The sequence below is a fragment of the Corvus hawaiiensis genome, chromosome 11 (genome assembly GCF_020740725.1).
Source record: "Corvus hawaiiensis isolate bCorHaw1 chromosome 11, bCorHaw1.pri.cur, whole genome shotgun sequence".
NCBI lineage: Eukaryota > Metazoa > Chordata > Aves > Passeriformes > Corvidae > Corvus > Corvus hawaiiensis.
This window is the reverse complement of record NC_063223.1, coordinates 20548680-20573240: the sequence shown is the minus strand read 5'-3', so window position 1 is coordinate 20573240 and position 24561 is coordinate 20548680. Positions and strand designations below refer to the sequence as shown.

The following is a 24561-nucleotide window of genomic DNA, read 5'->3' as shown; positions in this document are numbered from 1 at the left end:
GCAATGCCGGAGGGAGGCCCGGTGCAACTCACCAGGCAGAAGATGTGGGCACAGAGCCCGTGCTTCTCCTGTTTGTCGCCGCAGATGTCCGGGTCAGCCTCTGCGCGGCGGCACAGCAGGCATGCTGCAGGGGACAGAGCCAATGGCACCGGGCACGAGCACCTCTGCGGGGCTCTTAGCCCGCAGCATCGGCCCCAAGGGCTGCTCTGGCCCTGCCTGCCTGGCTGATGGGCAGGCCTGGAGGCCTTGGGGAGCAGGGGACAGCGCGGGCGTCCCCACAGCTGCCCCCTGGCCCGGCTGGGCCCCCCTTGGGCAGGAAGGAGGCTCCCAGCCCCAGCATGGCTGGGCAGCTCCTGCCTCCCCCTGCCTCCGCTCCGGGCCCCACGCTGGCTGCCCCGACAGCCCCTGTGCCAGGCTGCGGGAGGGCTGCTTTGCCCTCACCTGGCTCCCTGGCATCAGAGGCCTCCTGCTTCCCTTCTGCCATGGTTCTGGTCTGCGATGAGTCCCCGTGCAGGAACACCGCGACCTTCTCCAGGCGCTCGTCCTCTCCCTCTGTGGGAGAAAGAAGAGTGTGGGGAGTTTGCAGAACCGGCCCAGAGCCACGAGGGCACTACTCCCTGGTGAGCCCTGCGTGAGCCCTGCTCCAGTCCGCCTTCTCCTCCCGTCACCGCGTCGAGGAACACTGCTGTCTCCCGTGGATGTTCCTCTGCTGCGTCTGGGAAGGGAGAGGCAGGTGAGCCTGCAGCACAGGCCCAGAGCCCCGAGGTGTGGGGCCCCTCTGGTCCCTGGGCAGCCCCGTCCCTGTCCTACCTTCTCCTCCCGTTGTCAGGTCGCACTGACACACGGCCTGAGCCCAGCGTTCCCTCTGGTGGCCTTGGTCGCACGGGTCACAATGGCCATTCTGACATCAGCAACGCGCACCCAAAATAGGGGCAGCGATGGCCTCAGTCCCACGCCACCCTTGGGAACCGAGGTTCTGAGATGGGTCCGAGCCTTTGGTCAGAGCCCAACCAGGGCAGGGGCTCCTGCAGCAAGTGCAGGGTCAAATGCCAGGCCCTGGGGCAGCCATCGAGGGTGGCACTGTTGGCAGAAAGGGGTTGTTCAGGCAGTGCCACTCCAGGGCTCCTGCCCCTGGCAGTCGGCTGCCCAGAGAGCTTGTGGGCTCTCTTGCACTGGACAGATTCAAAAGCTGCCCCAGGTGGAGCGACGTTTTCCCTGAGACCTGTCTGGAGAAATCCCAGAGGAACCCGATTTGATACTCTTGCTGGTCAGTGTTGGGAACAGGAGATAAAACTGGAGACCACCGCACGTGGCTCCCAACCTCAATTATCCTGTCACCCTATGAACTAACAACTTTGACATTTAGTATTAAATGGAAAATTTAGTGATAAGCTCCTGAGAAACGCCAGCTTTTACACTGACTCTGATGGAAACCCAGAGAATTCAGAGGGAGTTTTCTGCGGGCATCTGACTGGAGAGCTTGAAACAGTCCTCGACTCAGAAGTCAAATGCAGGAGGATGCTTTTCCCACATGAAAGGCACTTTTGCCAGTTTGGTCCATGCTTTCCTACTAGCCAATAAATATATTGAAAAAAACAGCTAGAAGAGAAGCACAAACCGTTCTTTTGGCCTTTTCTCATTCACGTCTTTGCAAGCATGCTCCTGGAAAATCCAGATCAATGGCTTCTAGAACAATCAGCGGGACCCCTGGAAAGCAAGGGGTGACGAGCAGGGACACCCTGCACCTGCCTGATGCCGGGGCAGCGGGAGTTCATCAATTTTCCTGACTCCATGGGAGAGGCACCTTGGGAGGACAAGGATGCCTTCACTGAACTAGGAGGGAGGCACAGCTGGCGCAATGCCAGGGAGTGCCTTTATGCAGGAGGCAGGGAGGAGGCAGAGGAAGAGGGCTAAGTTGGGAAGTGGCACCCCGGGGTCTGTAGTGAACCCGTGTCTCGGCAAGGGCTCGAAGCAGAAGGAGCCAGAAGAGCTCAGCCGGACTATGCCGAGCTCTGGACACTTTGTCCTCAGCGCCATGAACCTCCTTGTTCCCCAGGCCCTGGGAGCTGCTCCTGTGCTGCCCCTGCAAGTTATGTATAGACACAGAGCTACCTGCTCTTTCCCAACCCTGTGCAGCACTGGACACGAGGACACAGTAAAATGTTGTCTTCGTTACATGATCTAATTATCAAAAGTCCGGCCAAGAAGCAACTGACATTGAAGCCCTACACACAGAAAACCCCAAACCCTGGTACAAACCTTGAATTGACACAGGACACGTATTCCTATTCAGAAACACAGGCTGACAGTTTTGGCCAAAAGTTTTTCCTATTAGATCTTGGAAAGGATTTCCAAAGTAACATTGGTTTGCAACTTCTTCAAGGAAGAAACATGACACGCTTCTCATCAGTAAAAGAAGATTTATTGGTTTGCTTTCACTTTTCTTTTGGCGTCCTTATGCTTCCTTCGGCATTCCAGAAAATGGTGAAAATCCAACGTATTATTAGGAGAAGTTTCTGAATCCACTATTAGGAGAAGTCTCTGAACTCACTGTTTCTCTTGAACACTTTCTCTATGTACAGTTAAGTCTCTGGTCCTGTCCCGTAACGTGCAGAGATTTAGTGGTTTACCTGAGTGACATCACAACCTGATGTTATACACACCAGTATACTAAACCACTTTTGTTCTCTGGTAATTACAAAGTTTCAGGCTCTTGTTGAGGTCCTGAATTAATTTCTCATGCAGATTCATAGCCCTCTTCCCTCCTCGTGCTCAGCTTTCAGCCACAGTTACCAGGGAACAGACGTTTCATACTCACCTCAAGCAATAATCTACGTCTGTCTTCCCAACCCTCTTTTTCTTCACTGAGCTCTACTGATCTACAAAATAACTTTGGGCCCTCTGCACAAAACAAAGAACCAATTATAAGGGTTAAACACTTCTGATGATGCTGCTGCTTGGATCACTCATGAGCAACACAGCAGTAAAGTCAGCAGCTCTATTCTCCACATCCTTCCCATTCGCTTCCCCCCACCACCACACGTGAGCTCCGACAGAAATGTTCGGTGTTACAGCCGCGTGTACTGCGAGAAATGAAAGGCAGCAGCAGTTTTCCTGAACATGCTGAAATCTAGATTGCAGTGAAATAGCAGCTGCTCCAGGAAAAGCTCAACACCAGGATCCCACATCTCCCCCCAAAACTGATGGCTGCTGACGACTGAGATCCCCATTTTAACACGCGCTGTAAATCAGACAGGCTGGAAGCACGCAGGACAGTAACTGTATGAACACATCAGCTCGTTGCATCACAGTTATCTAGTAGGTCTCAAGAAACAAACATCCTTTAAGGCTGTCCTAAAACTGTGTTCTATCAAATGTAACAAGCCATTGTTTTGGTGGCCTGTGGAATGTTTAGGGCTGCGTATGTTTTCTTTGACTGTTGTTTTCCTTGGTTTTTAGTACAAAATTCACTGGATTCAGAAGAGAAAAACCGAGATTCAGGAGGACAAAGAACCCCACGGGCATATGTGGCTGATAAGAATACTCAACGTTCTTAATGATAACAGCAGAAAGACAAGAAAAAGTTAAAGATGATATACATACCTGAAAGGGTCTGAAATGTCTAGGCAACTTGTCCAGTGACTATTTTTTTGGTAAGCTCCAAAAGTCCAGATACCTATTAGGCAATTATCTGAAAGAAAAGAAAGCCAGACAGCTGCTCAGCCTTTATTTTGCCAGGACTTCCTCACGGGCTTCTAGCACAACCTAGACCCCAAGTAAGGGTGGCAAATGTTGACTACAAACCATTCATAAGCGGGCAGCATTTTTTCCTCACTGAATTCCAGTAAGAGTTTAAAAGGAAAAAAATACAAAAGGGGTGAATAAGTTCTGTTGTACCTCTTAGGCGTTCATCATCTTTGGAGAAGAAGAAGACTCTAGCACTTTCCGTGTGTGGTAAAGAAAGAAACCTAGACAAGTACAAAGGGATTTTAGCATCCTAAAAGGCACTATCAAATTCCATGAACACGAGTTAGAGCTGCAGCGCTTCAGAGAAATGGTAAACATTGAAGAGCTTTACTCCACAGTAACCAAACAGAGCCTTCTATAAAAACCCCACTTTTTAAAAGAAAACTGACTGTGTCTTTGGCTTTTGGCCAAACTCAGTTTGGGTTTGGTCAAACCAAAACGACCCAGTTAATTTCTTGTGCTCAACTTCTCTCTCTTCATATTCAGCTTCACATCAAATGGGCTGCTGGGAGTTTTGACTCGGTGCAGCACAGACGGTTTTCCAAGATGACTTTCACTGCTCAGAGGTGTGCAATGTCCGTTTCCCGTTTCCTGAGTGCTGCTCTTAATATGCCCACAGCATCCAACTACGACAACCAAGGAGAGAACAAATACAAATGGAACTTGCATTTCTTGGTCCTTTCCAATTTCTGATGGTTCAGGCTCATCATCACTCTCAGAACTGCTGTCTTGGAAACGTGGATCCTCTTGCCATGTGACTTTCACCGGTTTTATTGGTCCAAGTATGTAAGGCTCTGCAATAACAGCACCAAAAAAGAAAAAAAGCCAAAACCAGGTTATCCCTCTACTTGCCAGGAAAAGTCCCTCCTTTCAAGTGAAATACTTACACTGGAGAAGGCAGATTTCAGAAGGACAGAATCTTCTCCCCTCAGATTTTCTGAGCTAAATCTCTGCTCCAGTATTTTCCACTTTGTTCTAGGCATCTCCTACGTATTCCTAAACCTTGATCGCTGCATTCAGAAGACACTAACTACCTTCTGAATTCAGCAGAAGTGTGGGGGGCTTGTTGCTTTGTGTTGTTGCACACAAAGCACCTTGGGTTTTTTAATCTTTTGGGTAACTTTGCACAGTTTCTTTTCTTTCCTACAAGACTGTGACTTGATTTAATATTGTTTCATCTTCATTTCATAAGGCCTCATTTTATCTGAGGTTAGCACACGCCAATGATGATGTGTCATTCAGCTTCCATTTTCTAAAGGTCCAAGAATAGAATTCAGTAACTAATAAAATGTTCTTGAATCCTGGGGTCAGCTCCAGGATTTTGCTCTTCACTCTACATTAACACACATTTTCTTTGAAGTCTTGTTGGGTTCTATGAAACTTGCCAGGACTGGTGTGTCACCTTTTTCCCTGTTTGAGAAATTTAGGGGATGACAACAAGCTTTTTCACCACTCTGCAAAGACCCCACTGCCTTCTCTCTCAAAGCCCGCCTTTCAAAACTCTGAGATGCAAGCACGAGTTACCTCTCCTTAATCTACCACAAGCCTGGCAAGTAGAAATGAAGATCAAAATGCTTCTGCCTAATTACTGGCTTCTACCGCTGAAAAGCCCCTGGATCCTGACCCTCTTTACACCGTATTGCTCTGCAGTGCCTGCCTTAAGCTCTTCCTAGGAATGGCACCGTTAGAAGGGTTCTGCTGTTACCTTCTTTCATGCCCGACTCCTGTGTGTCTCCAAAGAAGGAAAAGTGAAAGCACTCGACTCCTGAGCTACGTCGTTCGCAGGCAAAGGTCCCAGATGGTCAGCTGGGACAGAGTCCTGCGCATCCTCTTTGTCCCAAGGGTATGTCCTCAGCGTTTTCTGGTTTGTTCTTTGAAGGTCCAAACAAGTCTTTTAAATCAGCAGCAATGTCGTAATCGATGTCTTCAGACACTTGAGGCAGTGTCTCACTCTCTTCTTTCTTCTTCCTTTTGGCTTTCCTGAAATCAGATTGCTTAAGGATAGCAACACAGCACATGTCCTTTCCAAAGACAGCTTCCCTAAGAGCCACCTTGCTCTTCTGTCTCCCTAAACGTATCCAAGCCCACTAAGGAGTGGTTCACTTTCAAGGGTAAGCAGTGGGGAAACATCTGAGGTTTGAGTCTAAAGGCAGGAACAAGTGTCCTTTTTAATTAGCCACCCCCTTAAGTGACTTTTCACTTAATAGGTGGCAACACAGCAATCAGGTATTTAGCACAGATTCCTGCCAATAGCAATGTCAAGAGTTAATACACTTTTCTCAGAGACCTGCAAATCTCAAGGTCCCTGTATTGAGCTTCCTCACCTTCACTTACGGCAGAGAACAGACGGACTAGAAAGAAAAGATGACGCTACATGCTGATTTTCGAGGCCTGAGTTGAGGCCTGACGTCGCTGGCGGGAGCGGTTGCTCCTGGTGGATGTCCCCGGCAATGTCACCCTACGCCTGGGCCTCTCAGCAGTTGCTGCTGTGCTGCGGCTCCTGTCACGGCGACTCCTCGACCGGACAGGTGGATTTGAGGCGCGAAGTCGCTGGCGGGTGCGGCTGCGTCTGGGGGATGTCTCTGATGGTGTCTCCCTCGGCCTGGGCCTCTCAGCAGTTGCTGCTGTCCTGCGGCTCCTGTCACGGCGACTCCTCGACTGGAGAGGTGGATTTGAGGCCTGACGTCGCCGGCGGGAGCGGTTGCTCCTGGTGGATGTCCCTGATGTTGTCTCCCTCGGCCTGGGCGTCTCAGCCCTTGGTGCTGTCCTCTGGCTCCTGTCACGGCGACTCCGCGACCGGACAGGTGGATTTGAGGCCCGACGTTGCTGGCGCGAGCGGCTGCGTCTGGGGGATGTCTCTGATGGTGTCCTTCTGTGCCTGGGCCTCTCAGCCCTTGGTCCTGTCCTCTGGCTCCTGTCACGGCGACTCCTCGACCGGACAGGTGGATTTGAGGCCCAACTTTGCCGGCGAGAGCGATTTTGCCTGCGGTCAGACCCAGAGCCTCTGGAATGGCTGGTGTCTGATGACCTTGATGTCACCTCACTCTCCGTGCAGGGGCTGCTGCTCTCCAGCGAGGAAGATTGCAGCAGCTGCCTCATTGGTGCATGTTGGACGCTGCTGCGTTTGCTGGTCTCTGGAGACGGAGACAGGGGAGGCACACCCGATGGTGCCAGGATGCCAGAGTTGGGGCTGATGGCCTCGGATTGTGCAGAGCTATGGGAAGGCTCCAATCCATGAGAAGGCTCCAATCCTGACTGTCCGGCCAGGCTGGGGACATTGAGCTCCGGCTCATCCCTGGGGGCATTGAGCTCCGGCTCATCCCTGGGGGCATTGAGCTCCGGCTCATCCCTGGGGGCTGTAAGGGGAAGCAGGAATGAGAGGGGCCCAGCAGGCCTGGGCCAGGCCAGGCCAGAGCGGTGCCCCCAGCCCTCCAGGAGCGGACGGGCTCTGCCAAGCCCAGCCTTGGCACTGACCCCAGCCCAGGGCCACGCAGCTGCGTTGCCTCATACCTGTGCCCAGACCAGCACAGCTGTCGCACTCCCAGCTGGGAGTGTTGCTTGTGAGGCCAGAGCAGCGCCTGTGGGTGCCCTCAGCAGCACAGGAGGAGCACAGGAGCAGTTCCCAGGGCCTGGGAAAGCAAATGGGTTCATGGCACTGAGGACAAAGTGTCCACAGCTCGGGATTGTCCGGCTGAGCTCTTCTTCTGCCTCCTTCTGCTTCGAGCCCTTGCCGAGACACAGGTTCCCTGCAGAGCCCTGGGGTGCAGCTGCCCAGCTTACCCCTCTTCCTCTGCCTCCTCCCTGCCTCCTGGATAAAGGCACTTCCTGGCATTGCACCAGCTGTGCCTCTCTCCTAATTCTGCAAAGGCATCGTTGTCCTCCCATGTTGGCTGTCTGATGGGGAAAGGAAAAGCTGATGAGCTTGTGCTGCTCTGCCATCCTGGAGGTACAGGCTGTCCCTGCTCTTCCTCCGGTGCTTTTGCAAGTCTTGCGTGAAGCTGAAGCCCAGACTCACGGGACAGGGCAGGGCCAGGACTGCGGGGGCAGGGCCTAGCACAGCAGCTGCCCCCTCCTGTGTTGTGAGCCAGGCAGAAGGACACCAACCTGAAGGGGATTCGGATCCCCATGAGGAACATTTGGACAGCAAACTCATCATCGTCTCTGCAGAGGGGGCACTGGAAGTACAATGCACCAGCGCGCAAGGCCTGTCCCTGCAGGGCAAACAGCAGCAGCGTGAGCAAGGCCCTCATGCTGCTGAGCACCTGCTGTGCCCCGGGGCTGCGGAAATGGCTCCTACCTGGATGCAGTCCCTGTGGAACCAGGCCTTTTTGCACGCTGGGCACACCAGTGTTGTGTAGCTCTTTCTCTCCTCCACAGGCTCCATGCAGATGGGGCATTCGGTGCCTGGCTCCGGAATCGCCCTCACATCCTGTTCTGGGCAGTGCTCAGGGCAGTAGGAGCTGGGGGAAAAGGGACGAGCAAAGTGGGAAATGCTGGGTCCTTCCACAGGGGTGGCCAGAAGGGGAGAGGAGGTACCTGTATGGGGTTATGTATTCAGTCACACAGTGACCCTCCTTGGCACAGGGCAGGTGGAACCATCTGTCGCAGTCTTCCTGACAGCACATGATGGTGGCCCCAGTCTCCCCACAGACGCAGCAGTGCTGGAAAGAGCCAAGCAGCCCCATCAGCAGCAGCCTCGGGGCCTCCCCAGGCAGCCTCACGGCTCCGGGCAGGGCGCAGGACTGTGGCCGCTGCTGGGTCTCAGCCCACAGACCCGCCTGGAGGAAGAGGCTCCTGTGCCAGAGCCTCTGTGGAGCTGCTGGGAGCCAGACTTTTGTCCCACAGCTGGTGGGAAGGGCCGGCCTTTCTTTTGTGGGGTCTGGGCTAAGCACTGGCAAACCTCGCCTGGCACAAACCTCCCTGCTCTTGTCAGGCTCTCACCTTCTGAGCCGCCCGGCTGACTGCAAGTTGGATATCGCGAGGGCGATAGCCCATGAATCCTACACGACGCTTTTCTTGTCGAAAATTGGACATGGCGAAATTCTGTGGCAAAGACAGGGAGCTGATGAGGAGAGAGTGGCAGGGGCTGCCCACTGCAATGCCGGAGGGAGGCCCGGTGCAACTCACCAGGCAGAAGATGTGGGCACAGAGCCCGTGCTTCTCCTGTTTGTCGCCGCAGATGTCCGGGTCAGCCTCTGCGCGGCGGCACAGCAGGCATGCTGCAGGGGACAGAGCCAATGGCACCGGGCACGAGCACCTCTGCGGGGCTCTTAGCCCGCAGCATCGGCCCCAAGGGCTGCTCTGGCCCTGCCTGCCTGGCTGATGGGCAGGCCTGGAGGCCTTGGGGAGCAGGGGACAGCGCGGGCGTCCCCACAGCTGCCCCCTGGCCCGGCTGGGCCCCCCTTGGGCAGGAAGGAGGCTCCCAGCCCCAGCATGGCTGGGCAGCTCCTGCCTCCCCCTGCCTCCGCTCCGGGCCCCACGCTGGCTGCCCCGACAGCCCCTGTGCCAGGCTGCGGGAGGGCTGCTTTGCCCTCACCTGGCTCCCTGGCATCAGAGGCCTCCTGCTTCCCTTCTGCCATGGTTCTGGTCTGCGATGAGTCCCCGTGCAGGAACACCGCGACCTTCTCCAGGCGCTCGTCCTCTCCCTCTGTGGGAGAAAGAAGAGTGTGGGGAGTTTGCAGAACCGGCCCAGAGCCACGAGGGCACTACTCCCTGGTGAGCCCTGCGTGAGCCCTGCTCCAGTCCGCCTTCTCCTCCCGTCACCACGTCGAGGAACACTGCTGTCTCCCGTGGATGTTCCTCTGCTGCGTCTGGGAAGGGAGAGGCAGGTGAGCCTGCAGCACAGGCCCAGAGCCCCGAGGTGTGGGGCCCCTCTGGTCCCTGGGCAGCCCCGTCCCTGTCCTACCTTCTCCTCCCGTTGTCAGGTCGCACTGACACACGGCCTGAGCCCAGCGTTCCCTCTGGTGGCCTTGGTCGCACGGGTCACAATGGCCATTCTGACATCAGCAACGCGCACCCAAAATAGGGGCAGCGATGGCCTCAGTCTCACGCCACCCTTGGGAACCGAGGTTCTGAGATGGGTCCGAGCCTTTGGTCAGAGCCCAACCAGGGCAGGGGCTCCTGCAGCAAGTGCAGGGTCAAATGCCAGGCCCTGGGGCAGCCATCGAGGGTGGCACTGTTGGCAGAAAGGGGTTGTTCAGGCAGTGCCACTCCAGGGCTCCTGCCCCTGGCAGTCGGCTGCCCAGAGAGCTTGTGGGCTCTCTTGCACTGGACAGATTCAAAAGCTGCCCCAGGTGGAGCGACGTTTTCCCTGAGACCTGTCTGGAGAAATCCCAGAGGAACCCGATTTGATACTCTTGCTGGTCAGTGTTGGGAACAGGAGATAAAACTGGAGACCACCGCACGTGGCTCCCAACCTCAATTATCCTGTCACCCTATGAACTAACAACTTTGACATTTAGTATTAAATGGAAAATTTAGTGATAAGCTCCTGAGAAACGCCAGCTTTTACACTGACTCTGATGGAAACCCAGAGAATTCAGAGGGAGTTTTCTGCGGGCATCTGACTGGAGAGCTTGAAACAGTCCTCGACTCAGAAGTCAAATGCAGGAGGATGCTTTTCCCACATGAAAGGCACTTTTGCCAGTTTGGTCCATGCTTTCCTACTAGCCAATAAATATATTGAAAAAAACAGCTAGAAGAGAAGCACAAACCGTTCTTTTGGCCTTTTCTCATTCACGTCTTTGCAAGCATGCTCCTGGAAAATCCAGATCAATGGCTTCTAGAACAATCAGCGGGACCCCTGGAAAGCAAGGGGTGACGAGCAGGGACACCCTGCACCTGCCTGATGCCGGGGCAGCGGGAGTTCATCAATTTTCCTGACTCCATGGGAGAGGCACCTTGGGAGGACAAGGATGCCTTCACTGAACTAGGAGGGAGGCACAGCTGGCGCAATGCCAGGGAGTGCCTTTATGCAGGAGGCAGGGAGGAGGCAGAGGAAGAGGGCTAAGTTGGGAAGTGGCACCCCGGGGTCTGTAGTGAACCCGTGTCTCGGCAAGGGCTCGAAGCAGAAGGAGCCAGAAGAGCTCAGCCGGACTATGCCGAGCTCTGGACACTTTGTCCTCAGCGCCATGAACCTCCTTGTTCCCCAGGCCCTGGGAGCTGCTCCTGTGCTGCCCCTGCAAGTTATGTATAGACACAGAGCTACCTGCTCTTTCCCAACCCTGTGCAGCACTGGACACGAGGACACAGTAAAATGTTGTCTTCGTTACATGATCTAATTATCAAAAGTCCGGCCAAGAAGCAACTGACATTGAAGCCCTACACACAGAAAACCCCAAACCCTGGTACAAACCTTGAATTGACACAGGACACGTATTCCTATTCAGAAACACAGGCTGACAGTTTTGGCCAAAAGTTTTTCCTATTAGATCTTGGAAAGGATTTCCAAAGTAACATTGGTTTGCAACTTCTTCAAGGAAGAAACATGACACGCTTCTCATCAGTAAAAGAAGATTTATTGGTTTGCTTTCACTTTTCTTTTGGCGTCCTTATGCTTCCTTCGGCATTCCAGAAAATGGTGAAAATCCAACGTATTATTAGGAGAAGTTTCTGAATCCACTATTAGGAGAAGTCTCTGAACTCACTGTTTCTCTTGAACACTTTCTCTATGTACAGTTAAGTCTCTGGTCCTGTCCCGTAACGTGCAGAGATTTAGTGGTTTACCTGAGTGACATCACAACCTGATGTTATACACACCAGTATACTAAACCACTTTTGTTCTCTGGTAATTACAAAGTTTCAGGCTCTTGTTGAGGTCCTGAATTAATTTCTCATGCAGATTCATAGCCCTCTTCCCTCCTCGTGCTCAGCTTTCAGCCACAGTTACCAGGGAACAGACGTTTCATACTCACCTCAAGCAATAATCTACGTCTGTCTTCCCAACCCTCTTTTTCTTCACTGAGCTCTACTGATCTACAAAATAACTTTGGGCCCTCTGCACAAAACAAAGAACCAATTATAAGGGTTAAACACTTCTGATGATGCTGCTGCTTGGATCACTCATGAGCAACACAGCAGTAAAGTCAGCAGCTCTATTCTCCACATCCTTCCCATTCGCTTCCCCCCACCACCACACGTGAGCTCCGACAGAAATGTTCGGTGTTACAGCCGCGTGTACTGCGAGAAATGAAAGGCAGCAGCAGTTTTCCTGAACATGCTGAAATCTAGATTGCAGTGAAATAGCAGCTGCTCCAGGAAAAGCTCAACACCAGGATCCCACATCTCCCCCCAAAACTGATGGCTGCTGACGACTGAGATCCCCATTTTAACACGCGCTGTAAATCAGACAGGCTGGAAGCACGCAGGACAGTAACTGTATGAACACATCAGCTCGTTGCATCACAGTTATCTAGTAGGTCTCAAGAAACAAACATCCTTTAAGGCTGTCCTAAAACTGTGTTCTATCAAATGTAACAAGCCATTGTTTTGGTGGCCTGTGGAATGTTTAGGGCTGCGTATGTTTTCTTTGACTGTTGTTTTCCTTGGTTTTTAGTACAAAATTCACTGGATTCAGAAGAGAAAAACCGAGATTCAGGAGGACAAAGAACCCCACGGGCATATGTGGCTGATAAGAATACTCAACGTTCTTAATGATAACAGCAGAAAGACAAGAAAAAGTTAAAGATGATATACATACCTGAAAGGGTCTGAAATGTCTAGGCAACTTGTCCAGTGACTATTTTTTTGGTAAGCTCCAAAAGTCCAGATACCTATTAGGCAATTATCTGAAAGAAAAGAAAGCCAGACAGCTGCTCAGCCTTTATTTTGCCAGGACTTCCTCACGGGCTTCTAGCACAACCTAGACCCCAAGTAAGGGTGGCAAATGTTGACTACAAACCATTCATAAGCGGGCAGCATTTTTTCCTCACTGAATTCCAGTAAGAGTTTAAAAGGAAAAAAATACAAAAGGGGTGAATAAGTTCTGTTGTACCTCTTAGGCGTTCATCATCTTTGGAGAAGAAGAAGACTCTAGCACTTTCCGTGTGTGGTAAAGAAAGAAACCTAGACAAGTACAAAGGGATTTTAGCATCCTAAAAGGCACTATCAAATTCCATGAACACGAGTTAGAGCTGCAGCGCTTCAGAGAAATGGTAAACATTGAAGAGCTTTACTCCACAGTAACCAAACAGAGCCTTCTATAAAAACCCCACTTTTTAAAAGAAAACTGACTGTGTCTTTGGCTTTTGGCCAAACTCAGTTTGGGTTTGGTCAAACCAAAACGACCCAGTTAATTTCTTGTGCTCAACTTCTCTCTCTTCATATTCAGCTTCACATCAAATGGGCTGCTGGGAGTTTTGACTCGGTGCAGCACAGACGGTTTTCCAAGATGACTTTCACTGCTCAGAGGTGTGCAATGTCCGTTTCCCGTTTCCTGAGTGCTGCTCTTAATATGCCCACAGCATCCAACTACGACAACCAAGGAGAGAACAAATACAAATGGAACTTGCATTTCTTGGTCCTTTCCAATTTCTGATGGTTCAGGCTCATCATCACTCTCAGAACTGCTGTCTTGGAAACGTGGATCCTCTTGCCATGTGACTTTCACCGGTTTTATTGGTCCAAGTATGTAAGGCTCTGCAATAACAGCACCAAAAAAGAAAAAAAGCCAAAACCAGGTTATCCCTCTACTTGCCAGGAAAAGTCCCTCCTTTCAAGTGAAATACTTACACTGGAGAAGGCAGATTTCAGAAGGACAGAATCTTCTCCCCTCAGATTTTCTGAGCTAAATCTCTGCTCCAGTATTTTCCACTTTGTTCTAGGCATCTCCTACGTATTCCTAAACCTTGATCGCTGCATTCAGAAGACACTAACTACCTTCTGAATTCAGCAGAAGTGTGGGGGGCTTGTTGCTTTGTGTTGTTGCACACAAAGCACCTTGGGTTTTTTAATCTTTTGGGTAACTTTGCACAGTTTCTTTTCTTTCCTACAAGACTGTGACTTGATTTAATATTGTTTCATCTTCATTTCATAAGGCCTCATTTTATCTGAGGTTAGCACACGCCAATGATGATGTGTCATTCAGCTTCCATTTTCTAAAGGTCCAAGAATAGAATTCAGTAACTAATAAAATGTTCTTGAATCCTGGGGTCAGCTCCAGGATTTTGCTCTTCACTCTACATTAACACACATTTTCTTTGAAGTCTTGTTGGGTTCTATGAAACTTGCCAGGACTGGTGTGTCACCTTTTTCCCTGTTTGAGAAATTTAGGGGATGACAACAAGCTTTTTCACCACTCTGCAAAGACCCCACTGCCTTCTCTCTCAAAGCCCGCCTTTCAAAACTCTGAGATGCAAGCACGAGTTACCTCTCCTTAATCTACCACAAGCCTGGCAAGTAGAAATGAAGATCAAAATGCTTCTGCCTAATTACTGGCTTCTACCGCTGAAAAGCCCCTGGATCCTGACCCTCTTTACACCGTATTGCTCTGCAGTGCCTGCCTTAAGCTCTTCCTAGGAATGGCACCGTTAGAAGGGTTCTGCTGTTACCTTCTTTCATGCCCGACTCCTGTGTGTCTCCAAAGAAGGAAAAGTGAAAGCACTCGACTCCTGAGCTACGTCGTTCGCAGGCAAAGGTCCCAGATGGTCAGCTGGGACAGAGTCCTGCGCATCCTCTTTGTCCCAAGGGTATGTCCTCAGCGTTTTCTGGTTTGTTCTTTGAAGGTCCAAACAAGTCTTTTAAATCAGCAGCAATGTCGTAATCGATGTCTTCAGACACTTGAGGCAGTGTCTCACTCTCTTCTTTCTTCTTCCTTTTGGCTTTCCTGAAATCAGATTGCTTAAGGATAGCAACACAGCACATGTCCTTTCCAAAGACAGCTTCCCTAAGAGCCACCTTGCTCTTCTGTCTCCCTAAACGTATCCAAGCCCACTAAGGAGTGGTTCACTTTCAAGGGTAAGCAGTGGGGAAACATCTGAGGTTTGAGTCTAAAGGCAGGAACAAGTGTCCTTTTTAATTAGCCACCCCCTTAAGTGACTTTTCACTTAATAGGTGGCAACACAGCAATCAGGTATTTAGCACAGATTCCTGCCAATAGCAATGTCAAGAGTTAATACACTTTTCTCAGAGACCTGCAAATCTCAAGGTCCCTGTATTGAGCTTCCTCACCTTCACTTACGGCAGAGAACAGACGGACTAGAAAGAAAAGATGACGCTACATGCTGATTTTCGAGGCCTGAGTTGAGGCCTGACGTCGCTGGCGGGAGCGGTTGCTCCTGGTGGATGTCCCCGGCAATGTCACCCTACGCCTGGGCCTCTCAGCAGTTGCTGCTGTGCTGCGGCTCCTGTCACGGCGACTCCTCGACCGGACAGGTGGATTTGAGGCGCGACGTCGCTGGCGGGTGCGGCTGCGTCTGGGGGATGTCTCTGATGGTGTCTCCCTCGGCCTGGGCCTCTCAGCAGTTGCTGCTGTCCTGCGGCTCCTGTCACGGCGACTCCTCGACTGGAGAGGTGGATTTGAGGCGCGACGTCGCTGGCGGGTGCGGCTGCGTCTGAGGGATGTCTCTGATGGTGTCTCCCTCGGCCTGGGCCTCTCAGCAGTTGCTGCTGTCCTGCGGCTCCTGTCACGGCGACTCCTCGACTGGAGAGGTGGATTTGAGGCCTGACGTCGCCGGCGGGAGCGGTTGCTCCTGGTGGATGTCCCTGATGTTGTCTCCCTCGGCCTGGGCGTCTCAGCCCTTGGTGCTGTCCTCTGGCTCCTGTCACGGCGACTCCGCGACCGGACAGGTGGATTTGAGGCCCGACGTTGCTGGCGCGAGCGGCTGCGTCTGGGGGATGTCTCTGATGGTGTCCTTCTGTGCCTGGGCCTCTCAGCCCTTGGTCCTGTCCTCTGGCTCCTGTCACGGCGACTCCTCGACCGGACAGGTGGATTTGAGGCCCAACTTTGCCGGCGAGAGCGATTTTGCCTGCGGTCAGACCCAGAGCCTCTGGAATGGCTGGTGTCTGATGACCTTGATGTCACCTCACTCTCCGTGCAGGGGCTGCTGCTCTCCAGCGAGGAAGATTGCAGCAGCTGCCTCATTGGTGCATGTTGGACGCTGCTGTGTTTGCTGGTCTCTGGAGACGGAGACAGGGGAGGCACACCTGATGGTGCCAGGATGCCAGAGTTGGGGCTGATGGCCTCGGATTGTGCAGAGCTATGGGAAGGCTCCAATCCATGAGAAGGCTCCAATCCTGACTGTCCGGCCAGGCTGGGGACATTGAGCTCCGGCTCATCCCTGGGGGCATTGAGCTCAGGCTCATCCCTGGGGGCATTGAGCTCCGGCTCATCCCTGGGGGCTGTAAGGGGAAGCAGGAATGAGAGGGGCCCAGCAGGCCTGGGCCAGGCCAGGCCAGAGCGGTGCCCCCAGCTCTCCAGGAGCGGACGGGCTCTGCCAAGCCCAGCCTTGGCACTGACCCCAGCCCAGGGCCACGCAGCTGCGTTGCCTCATACCTGTGCCCAGACCAGCACAGCTGTCGCACTCCCAGCTGGGAGTGTTGCTTGTGAGGCCAGAGCAGCGCCTGTGGGTGCCCTCAGCAGCACAGGAGGAGCACAGGAGCAGTTCCCAGGGCCTGGGAAAGCAAATGGGTTCATGGCACTGAGGACAAAGTGTCCACAGCTCGGGATTGTCCGGCTGAGCTCTTCTTCTGCCTCCTTCTGCTTCGAGCCCTTGCCGAGACACAGGTTCCCTGCAGAGCCCTGGGGTGCAGCTGCCCAGCTTACCCCTCTTCCTCTGCCTCCTCCCTGCCTCCTGGATAAAGGCACTTCCTGGCATTGCACCAGCTGTGCCTCTCTCCTAATTCTGCAAAGGCATCGTTGTCCTCCCATGTTGGCTGTCTGATGGGGAAAGGAAAAGCTGATGAGCTTGTGCTGCTCTGCCATCCTGGAGGTACAGGCTGTCCCTGCTCTTCCTCCGGTGCTTTTGCAAGTCTTGCGTGAAGCTGAAGCCCAGACTCACGGGACAGGGCAGGGCCAGGACTGCGGGGGCAGGGCCTGGCACAGCAGCTGCCCCCTCCTGTGTTGTGAGCCAGGCAGAAGGACACCAACCTGAAGGGGATTCGGATCCCCATGACGAACATTTGGACAGCAAACTCATCATCGTCTCTGCAGAGGGGGCACTGGAAGTACAATGCACCAGCGCGCAAGGCCTGTCCCTGCAGGGCAAACAGCAGCAGCGTGAGCAAGGCCCTCATGCTGCTGAGCACCTGCTGTGCCCCGGGGCTGCGGAAATGGCTCCTACCTGGATGCAGTCCCTGTGGAACCAGGCCTTTTTGCACGCTGGGCACACCAGTGTTGTGTAGCTCTTTCTCTCCTCCACAGGCTCCATGCAGATGGGGCATTCGGTGCCTGGCTCCGGAATCGCCCTCACATCCTGTTCTGGGCAGTGCTCAGGGCAGAAGGACCTGGGGGAAAAGGGACGAGCAAAGTGAGAAATGCTGGGTCCTTCCACAGGGGTGGCCAGAAGGGGAGAGGAGGTACCTGTATGGGGTTATGTACTGAGTCACACAGTGACCCTCCTTGGCACAGGGCAGGTGGAACCATCTGTCGCAGTCTTCCTGACAGCACATGATGGTGGCCCCAGTCTCCCCACAGACGCAGCAGTGCTGGAAAGAGCCAAGCAGCCCCATCAGCAGCAGCCTCGGGGCCTCCCCAGGCAGCCTCACGGCTCCGGGCAGGGCGCAGGACTGTGGCCGCTGCTGGGTCTCAGCCCACAGACCCGCCTGGAGGAAGAGGCTCCTGTGCCAGAGCCTCTGTGGAGCTGCTGGGAGCCAGACTTTTGTCCCACAGCTGGTGGGAAGGGCCGGCCTTTCTTTTGTGGGGTCTGGGCTAAGCACTGGCAAACCTCGCCTGGCACAAACCTCCCTGCTCTTGTCAGGCTCTCACCTCCTGAGCTGCCCGGCTGACTGCAAGTTGGATATCGCGAGGGCGATAGCCCGTGAATCCGGTCTGATCATCGTCTTGTCGAAAAATGAGGCTGGCGAAATTCTGTGGCAAAGACAGGGAGCTGATGAGGAGAGAGTGGCAGGGGCTGCCCACTGCAATGCCGGAGGGAGGCCCGGTGCAACTCACCAGGCAGAAGATGTGGGCACAGAGCCCGTGCTTCTCCTGTTTGTCGCCGCAGATGTCCGGGTCAGCCTCTGCGCGGCGGCACAGCAGGCATGCTGCAGGGGACAGAGCCAATGGCACCGGGCACGAGCACCTCTGCGGGGCTCTTAGCCCGCAGCATCGGCCCCAAGGGCTGCTCTGGCCCTGCCTGCCTGGCTGATGGGCAGGCCTGGAGGCCTTGGGGAGCAGGGGACAGCGCGGGCGTCCCCACAGCTGCCCCCTGGCCCGGCTGGGCCCCCCTTGGGCAGGAAGGAGGCTCCCAGCCCCAGCATGGCTGGGCAGCTCCTGCCTCCCCCTGCCTCCGCTCCGGGCCCCACGCTGGCTGCCCCGACAGCCCCTGTGCCAGGCTGCGGGAGGGCTGCTTTGCCCTCACCTGGCTCCCTGGCATCAGAGGCCTCCTGCTTCCCTTCTGCCATGGTTCTGGTCTGCGATGAGTCCCCGTGCAGGAACACCGCGACCTTCTCCAGGCGCTCGTCCTCTCCCTCTGTGGGAGAAAGAAGAGTGTGGGGAGTTTGCAGAACCGGCCCAGAGCCACGAGGGCACTACTCCCTGGTGAGCCCTGCGTGAGCCCTGCTCCAGTCCGCCTTCTCCTCCCGTCACCGCGTCGAGGAACACTGCTGTCTCCCGTGGATGTTCCTCTGCTGCGTCTGGGAAGGGAGAGGCAGGTGAGCCTGCAGCACAGGCCCAGAGCCCCGAGGTGTGGGGCCCCTCTGGTCCCTGGGCAGCCCCGTCCCTGTCCTACCTTCTCCTCCCGTTGTCAGGTCGCACTGACACACGGCCTGAGCCCAGCGTTCCCTCTGGTGGCCTTGGTCGCACGGGTCACAATGGCCATTCTGACATCAGCAACGCGCACCCAAAATAGGGGCAGCGATGGCCTCAGTCCCACGCCACCCTTGGGAACCGAGGTTCTGAGATGGGTCCGAGCCTTTGGTCAGAGCCCAACCAGGGCAGGGGCTCCTGCAGCAAGTGCAGGGTCAAATGCCAGGCCCTGGGGCAGCCATCGAGGGTGGCACTGTTGGCAGAAAGGGGTTGTTCAGGCAGTGCCACTCCAGGGCTCCTGCCCCTGGCAGTCGGCTGCCCAGAGAGCTTGTGGGCTCTCTTGCACTGGACAGATTCAAAAGCTGCCCCAGGTGGAGCGACGTTTTCCCTGAGACCTGTCTGGAGAAATCCCAGAGGAACCTGATTTGATACTCTTGCTGGTCAGTGTTGGGAACAGGAGATAAAACTGGAGACCACCGCACGTGGCTCCCAACCTCAATTATCCTGTCACCCTATGAACTAACAACTTTGACATTTAGTATTAAATGGAAAATTTAGTGATAAGCTCCTGAGAAACGCCAGCTTTTACACTGACTCTGATGGAAACCCAGAGAATTCAGAGGGAGTTTTCTGCGGACATCTGACTGGAGAGCTTGAAACAGTCCTCGACTCAGAAGTCAAATGCAGGAGGATGCTTTTCCCACATGAAAGGCACTTTTGCCAGTTTGGTCCATGCTTTCCTACTAGCCAATAAATATATTGAAAAAAACAGCTAGAAGAGAAGCACAAACCGTTCTTTTGGCCTTTTCTCATTCACGTCTTTGCAAGCATGCTCCTGGAAAATCCAGATCAATGGCTTCTAGAACAATCAGCGGGACCCCTGGAAAGCAAGGGGTGACGAGCAGGGACACCCTGCACCTGCCTGATGCCGGGGCAGCGGGAGTTCATCAATTTTCCTGACTCCATGGGAGAGGCACCTTGGGAGGACAAGGATGCCTTCACTGAACTAGGAGGGAGGCACAGCTGGCGCAATGCCAGGGAGTGCCTTTATGCAGGAGGCAGGGAGGAGGCAGAGGAAGAGGGCTAAGTTGGGAAGTGGCACCCCGGGGTCTGTAGTGAACCCGTGTCTCGGCAAGGGCTCGAAGCAGAAGGAGCCAGAAGAGCTCAGCCGGACTATGCCGAGCTCTGGACACTTTGTCCTCAGCGCCATGAACCTCCTTGTTCCCCAGGCCCTGGGAGCTGCTCCTGTGCTGCCCCTGCAAGTTATGTATAGACACAGAGCTACCTGCTCTTTCCCAACCCTGTGCAGCACTGGACACGAGGACACAGTAAAATGTTGTCTTCGTTACATGATCTAATTATCAAAAGTCCGGCCAAGAAGCAACTGACATTGAAGCCCTACACACAGAAAACCCCAAACCCTGGTACAAACCTTGAATTGACACAGGACACGTATTCCTATTCAGAAACACAGGCTGACAGTTTTGGCCAAAAGTTTTTCCTATTAGATCTTGGAAAGGATTTCCAAAGTAACATTGGTTTGCAACTTCTTCAAGGAAGAAACATGACACGCTTCTCATCAGTAAAAGAAGATTTATTGGTTTGCTTTCACTTTTCTTTTGGCGTCCTTATGCTTCCTTCGGCATTCCAGAAAATGGTGAAAATCCAACGTATTATTAGGAGAAGTTTCTGAATCCACTATTAGGAGAAGTCTCTGAACTCACTGTTTCTCTTGAACACTTTCTCTATGTACAGTTAAGTCTCTGGTCCTGTCCCGTAACGTGCAGAGATTTAGTGGTTTACCTGAGTGACATCACAACCTGATGTTATACACACCAGTATACTAAACCACTTTTGTTCTCTGGTAATTACAAAGTTTCAGGCTCTTGTTGAGGTCCTGAATTAATTTCTCATGCAGATTCATAGCCCTCTTCCCTCCTCGTGCTCAGCTTTCAGCCACAGTTACCAGGGAACAGACGTTTCATACTCACCTCAAGCAATAATCTACGTCTGTCTTCCCAACCCTCTTTTTCTTCACTGAGCTCTACTGATCTACAAAATAACTTTGGGCCCTCTGCACAAAACAAAGAACCAATTATAAGGGTTAAACACTTCTGATGATGCTGCTGCTTGGATCACTCATGAGCAACACAGCAGTAAAGTCAGCAGCTCTATTCTCCACATCCTTCCCATTCGCTTCCCCCCACCACCACACGTGAGCTCCGACAGAAATGTTCGGTGTTACAGCCGCGTGTACTGCGAGAAATGAAAGGCAGCAGCAGTTTTCCTGAACATGCTGAAATCTAGATTGCAGTGAAATAGCAGCTGCTCCAGGAAAAGCTCAACACCAGGATCCCACATCTCCCCCCAAAACTGATGGCTGCTGACGACTGAGATCCCCATTTTAACACGCGCTGTAAATCAGACAGGCTGGAAGCACGCAGGACAGTAACTGTATGAACACATCAGCTCGTTGCATCACAGTTATCTAGTAGGTCTCAAGAAACAAACATCCTTTAAGGCTGTCCTAAAACTGTGTTCTATCAAATGTAACAAGCCATTGTTTTGGTGGCCTGTGGAATGTTTAGGGCTGCGTATGTTTTCTTTGACTGTTGTTTTCCTTGGTTTTTAGTACAAAATTCACTGGATTCAGAAGAGAAAAACCGAGATTCAGGAGGACAAAGAACCCCACGGGCATATGTGGCTGATAAGAATACTCAACGTTCTTAATGATAACAGCAGAAAGACAAGAAAAAGTTAAAGATGATATACATACCTGAAAGGGTCTGAAATGTCTAGGCAACTTGTCCAGTGACTATTTTTTTGGTAAGCTCCAAAAGTCCAGATACCTATTAGGCAATTATCTGAAAGAAAAGAAAGCCAGACAGCTGCTCAGCCTTTATTTTGCCAGGACTTCCTCACGGGCTTCTAGCACAACCTAGACCCCAAGTAAGGGTGGCAAATGTTGACTACAAACCATTCATAAGCGGGCAGCATTTTTTCCTCACTGAATTCCAGTAAGAGTTTAAAAGGAAAAAAATACAAAAGGGGTGAATAAGTTCTGTTGTACCTCTTAGGCGTTCATCATCTTTGGAGAAGAAGAAGACTCTAGCACTTTCCGTGTGTGGTAAAGAAAGAAACCTAGACAAGTACAAAGGGATTTTAGCATCCTAAAAGGCACTATCAAATTCCATGAACACGAGTTAGAGCTGCAGCGCTTCAGAGAAATGGTAAACATTGAAGAGCTTTACTCCACAGTAACCAAACAGAGCCTTCTATAAAAACCCCACTTTTTAAAAGAAAACTGACTGTGTCTTTGGCTTTTGGCCAAACTCAGTTTGGGTTTGGTCAAACCAAAACGACCCAGTTAATTTCTTGTGCTCAACTTCTCTCTCTTCATATTCAGCTTCACATCAAATGGGCTGCTGGGAGTTTTGACTCGGTGCAGCACAGACGGTTTTCCAAGATGACTTTCACTGCTCAGAGGTGTGCAATGTCCGTTTCCCGTTTCCTGAGTGCTGCTCTTAATATGCCCACAGCATCCAACTACGACAACCAAGGAGAGAACAAATACAAATGGAACTTGCATTTCTTGGTCCTTTCCAATTTCTGATGGTTCAGGCTCATCATCACTCTCAGAACTGCTGTCTTGGAAACGTGGATCCTCTTGCCATGTGACTTTCACCGGTTTTATTGGTCCAAGTATGTAAGGCTCTGCAATAACAGCACCAAAAAAGAAAAAAAGCCAAAACCAGGTTATCCCTCTACTTGCCAGGAAAAGTCCCTCCTTTCAAGTGAAATACTTACACTGGAGAAGGCAGATTTCAGAAGGACAGAATCTTCTCCCCTCAGATTTTCTGAGCTAAATCTCTGCTCCAGTATTTTCCACTTTGTTCTAGGCATCTCCTACGTATTCCTAAACCTTGATCGCTGCATTCAGAAGACACTAACTACCTTCTGAATTCAGCAGAAGTGTGGGGGGCTTGTTGCTTTGTGTTGTTGCACACAAAGCACCTTGGGTTTTTTAATCTTTTGGGTAACTTTGCACAGTTTCTTTTCTTTCCTACAAGACTGTGACTTGATTTAATATTGTTTCATCTTCATTTCATAAGGCCTCATTTTATCTGAGGTTAGCACACGCCAATGATGATGTGTCATTCAGCTTCCATTTTCTAAAGGTCCAAGAATAGAATTCAGTAACTAATAAAATGTTCTTGAATCCTGGGGTCAGCTCCAGGATTTTGCTCTTCACTCTACATTAACACACATTTTCTTTGAAGTCTTGTTGGGTTCTATGAAACTTGCCAGGACTGGTGTGTCACCTTTTTCCCTGTTTGAGAAATTTAGGGGATGACAACAAGCTTTTTCACCACTCTGCAAAGACCCCACTGCCTTCTCTCTCAAAGCCCGCCTTTCAAAACTCTGAGATGCAAGCACGAGTTACCTCTCCTTAATCTACCACAAGCCTGGCAAGTAGAAATGAAGATCAAAATGCTTCTGCCTAATTACTGGCTTCTACCGCTGAAAAGCCCCTGGATCCTGACCCTCTTTACACCGTATTGCTCTGCAGTGCCTGCCTTAAGCTCTTCCTAGGAATGGCACCGTTAGAAGGGTTCTGCTGTTACCTTCTTTCATGCCCGACTCCTGTGTGTCTCCAAAGAAGGAAAAGTGAAAGCACTCGACTCCTGAGCTACGTCGTTCGCAGGCAAAGGTCCCAGATGGTCAGCTGGGACAGAGTCCTGCGCATCCTCTTTGTCCCAAGGGTATGTCCTCAGCGTTTTCTGGTTTGTTCTTTGAAGGTCCAAACAAGTCTTTTAAATCAGCAGCAATGTCGTAATCGATGTCTTCAGACACTTGAGGCAGTGTCTCACTCTCTTCTTTCTTCTTCCTTTTGGCTTTCCTGAAATCAGATTGCTTAAGGATAGCAACACAGCACATGTCCTTTCCAAAGACAGCTTCCCTAAGAGCCACCTTGCTCTTCTGTCTCCCTAAACGTATCCAAGCCCACTAAGGAGTGGTTCACTTTCAAGGGTAAGCAGTGGGGAAACATCTGAGGTTTGAGTCTAAAGGCAGGAACAAGTGTCCTTTTTAATTAGCCACCCCCTTAAGTGACTTTTCACTTAATAGGTGGCAACACAGCAATCAGGTATTTAGCACAGATTCCTGCCAATAGCAATGTCAAGAGTTAATACACTTTTCTCAGAGACCTGCAAATCTCAAGGTCCCTGTATTGAGCTTCCTCACCTTCACTTACGGCAGAGAACAGACGGACTAGAAAGAAAAGATGACGCTACATGCTGATTTTCGAGGCCTGAGTTGAGGCCTGACGTCGCTGGCGGGAGCGGTTGCTCCTGGTGGATGTCCCCGGCAATGTCACCCTACGCCTGGGCCTCTCAGCAGTTGCTGCTGTGCTGCGGCTCCTGTCACGGCGACTCCTCGACCGGACAGGTGGATTTGAGGCGCGACGTCGCTGGCGGGTGCGGCTGCGTCTGGGGGATGTCTCTGATGGTGTCTCCCTCGGCCTGGGCCTCTCAGCAGTTGCTGCTGTCCTGCGGCTCCTGTCACGGCGACTCCTCGACTGGAGAGGTGGATTTGAGGCGCGACGTCGCTGGCGGGTGCGGCTGCGTCTGAGGGATGTCTCTGATGGTGTCTCCCTCGGCCTGGGCCTCTCAGCAGTTGCTGCTGTCCTGCGGCTCCTGTCACGGCGACTCCTCGACTGGAGAGGTGGATTTGAGGCCTGACGTCGCCGGCGGGAGCGGTTGCTCCTGGTGGATGTCCCTGATGTTGTCTCCCTCGGCCTGGGCGTCTCAGCCCTTGGTGCTGTCCTCTGGCTCCTGTCACGGCGACTCCGCGACCGGACAGGTGGATTTGAGGCCCGACGTTGCTGGCGCGAGCGGCTGCGTCTGGGGGAT

At 52.5% G+C, this 24561-nt stretch overlaps 4 protein-coding genes across 14 annotated transcripts; all 4 read right to left on the bottom strand.

The window, feature by feature from the left end:
- Positions 1-108: 108 nt before the first annotated feature.
- Positions 109-6286, bottom strand: LOC125331410 (nucleolar protein 8-like). 7 transcript variants are annotated; one of them, XR_007206046.1, is made up of 6 exons: positions 5453-6286; positions 3898-4541; positions 2260-3691; positions 811-1080; positions 442-715; positions 109-124 (listed from the first exon to the last, which is right to left on the bottom strand). XR_007206046.1 is itself a non-coding variant. In XM_048315351.1 (4 exons), the coding sequence occupies exons 1-4, from the start codon at positions 5460-5462 to the stop codon at positions 2780-2782; spliced, it is 330 nt and encodes a 109-aa protein (XP_048171308.1). In that variant the 5' UTR covers positions 5463-5583; the 3' UTR covers positions 2304-2779. The 7 variants fall into 7 exon arrangements, 1 of the variants encoding a protein (XP_048171308.1); XR_007206047.1 differs by having other exon boundaries at positions 110-124; positions 2260-2901; XR_007206044.1 differs by having other exon boundaries at positions 110-124; positions 2260-4541; positions 5453-5727; positions 6072-6286.
- A 2-nt stretch (positions 6287-6288) lies between these two features.
- LOC125331715 (PHD finger protein 7-like) lies at positions 6289-8781 on the bottom strand (the record flags this gene model as incomplete). Its single annotated transcript, XM_048316022.1, has 7 exons — positions 8689-8781; positions 8284-8408; positions 8045-8207; positions 7852-7958; positions 7528-7641; positions 7258-7376; positions 6289-7103 (listed from the first exon to the last, which is right to left on the bottom strand). Coding segments are annotated over exons 1-7 (1536 nt in total), but the record flags the coding sequence as incomplete, so codon positions are not given.
- A 170-nt stretch (positions 8782-8951) lies between these two features.
- LOC125331409 (nucleolar protein 8-like) lies at positions 8952-15278 on the bottom strand. Of its 5 annotated transcripts, none has more exons than XR_007206041.1 (5): positions 14295-15278; positions 12740-13383; positions 11102-12533; positions 9284-9394; positions 8952-8966 (listed from the first exon to the last, which is right to left on the bottom strand). XR_007206041.1 is itself a non-coding variant. In XM_048315350.1 (4 exons), the coding sequence occupies exons 1-4, from the start codon at positions 14302-14304 to the stop codon at positions 11622-11624; spliced, it is 330 nt and encodes a 109-aa protein (XP_048171307.1). In that variant the 5' UTR covers positions 14305-14425; the 3' UTR covers positions 11146-11621. The 5 variants fall into 5 exon arrangements, 1 of the variants encoding a protein (XP_048171307.1); XR_007206040.1 differs by having other exon boundaries at positions 11102-13383; positions 14295-14569; positions 14914-15277; XR_007206038.1 differs by having other exon boundaries at positions 11102-13383; positions 14295-15276.
- Positions 15279-15767: 489 nt separating this feature from the next.
- LOC125331714 (PHD finger protein 7-like) lies at positions 15768-24259 on the bottom strand. The gene is made up of 13 exons (XM_048316021.1): positions 23275-24259; positions 21720-22363; positions 20082-20723; positions 18264-18374; positions 17855-17946; positions 17669-17770; positions 17264-17388; positions 17025-17187; positions 16832-16938; positions 16508-16621; positions 16238-16356; positions 15984-16083; positions 15768-15861 (listed from the first exon to the last, which is right to left on the bottom strand). Exons 3-13 carry the CDS (start codon positions 20227-20229, stop codon positions 15768-15770), a joined length of 1275 nt encoding a protein of 424 aa, XP_048171978.1. The 5' UTR covers positions 20230-20723; positions 21720-22363; positions 23275-24259.
- Between the last annotated feature and the right edge of the window lie 302 nt (positions 24260-24561).

Excerpts from the sequence above, each read along its gene's own strand:
- LOC125331410 (XM_048315351.1), bottom strand. Across the intron at positions 3,969-4,414 it reads ATTGGAAAGGACCAAGAAAT|GTTTCTTTCTTTACCACACA; the intron begins GCAAGTTCCATT and ends GTACTTGTCTAG. Across the intron at positions 2,902-3,897 it reads AGATGATGAACGCCTAAGAG|AGGGCCCAAAGTTATTTTGT; the intron begins GTACAACAGAAC and ends TGTTTTGTGCAG.
- LOC125331409 (XM_048315350.1), bottom strand. Across the intron at positions 12,811-13,256 it reads ATTGGAAAGGACCAAGAAAT|GTTTCTTTCTTTACCACACA; the intron begins GCAAGTTCCATT and ends GTACTTGTCTAG. Across the intron at positions 11,744-12,739 it reads AGATGATGAACGCCTAAGAG|AGGGCCCAAAGTTATTTTGT; the intron begins GTACAACAGAAC and ends TGTTTTGTGCAG.
- LOC125331714 (XM_048316021.1), bottom strand. The coding sequence starts at position 20,229 with ATGAGAAGCGTGTCATGTTTCTTCCTTGAAGAAGTTGCAAACCAATGT. Across the intron at positions 17,771-17,854 it reads GTGCCCACATCTTCTGCCTG|AATTTCGCCAGCCTCATTTT; the intron begins GTGAGTTGCACC and ends TCTTTGCCACAG. Across the intron at positions 16,084-16,237 it reads CTGTGCTGGTCTGGGCACAG|CCCCCAGGGATGAGCCGGAG; the intron begins GTATGAGGCAAC and ends TTCCCCTTACAG.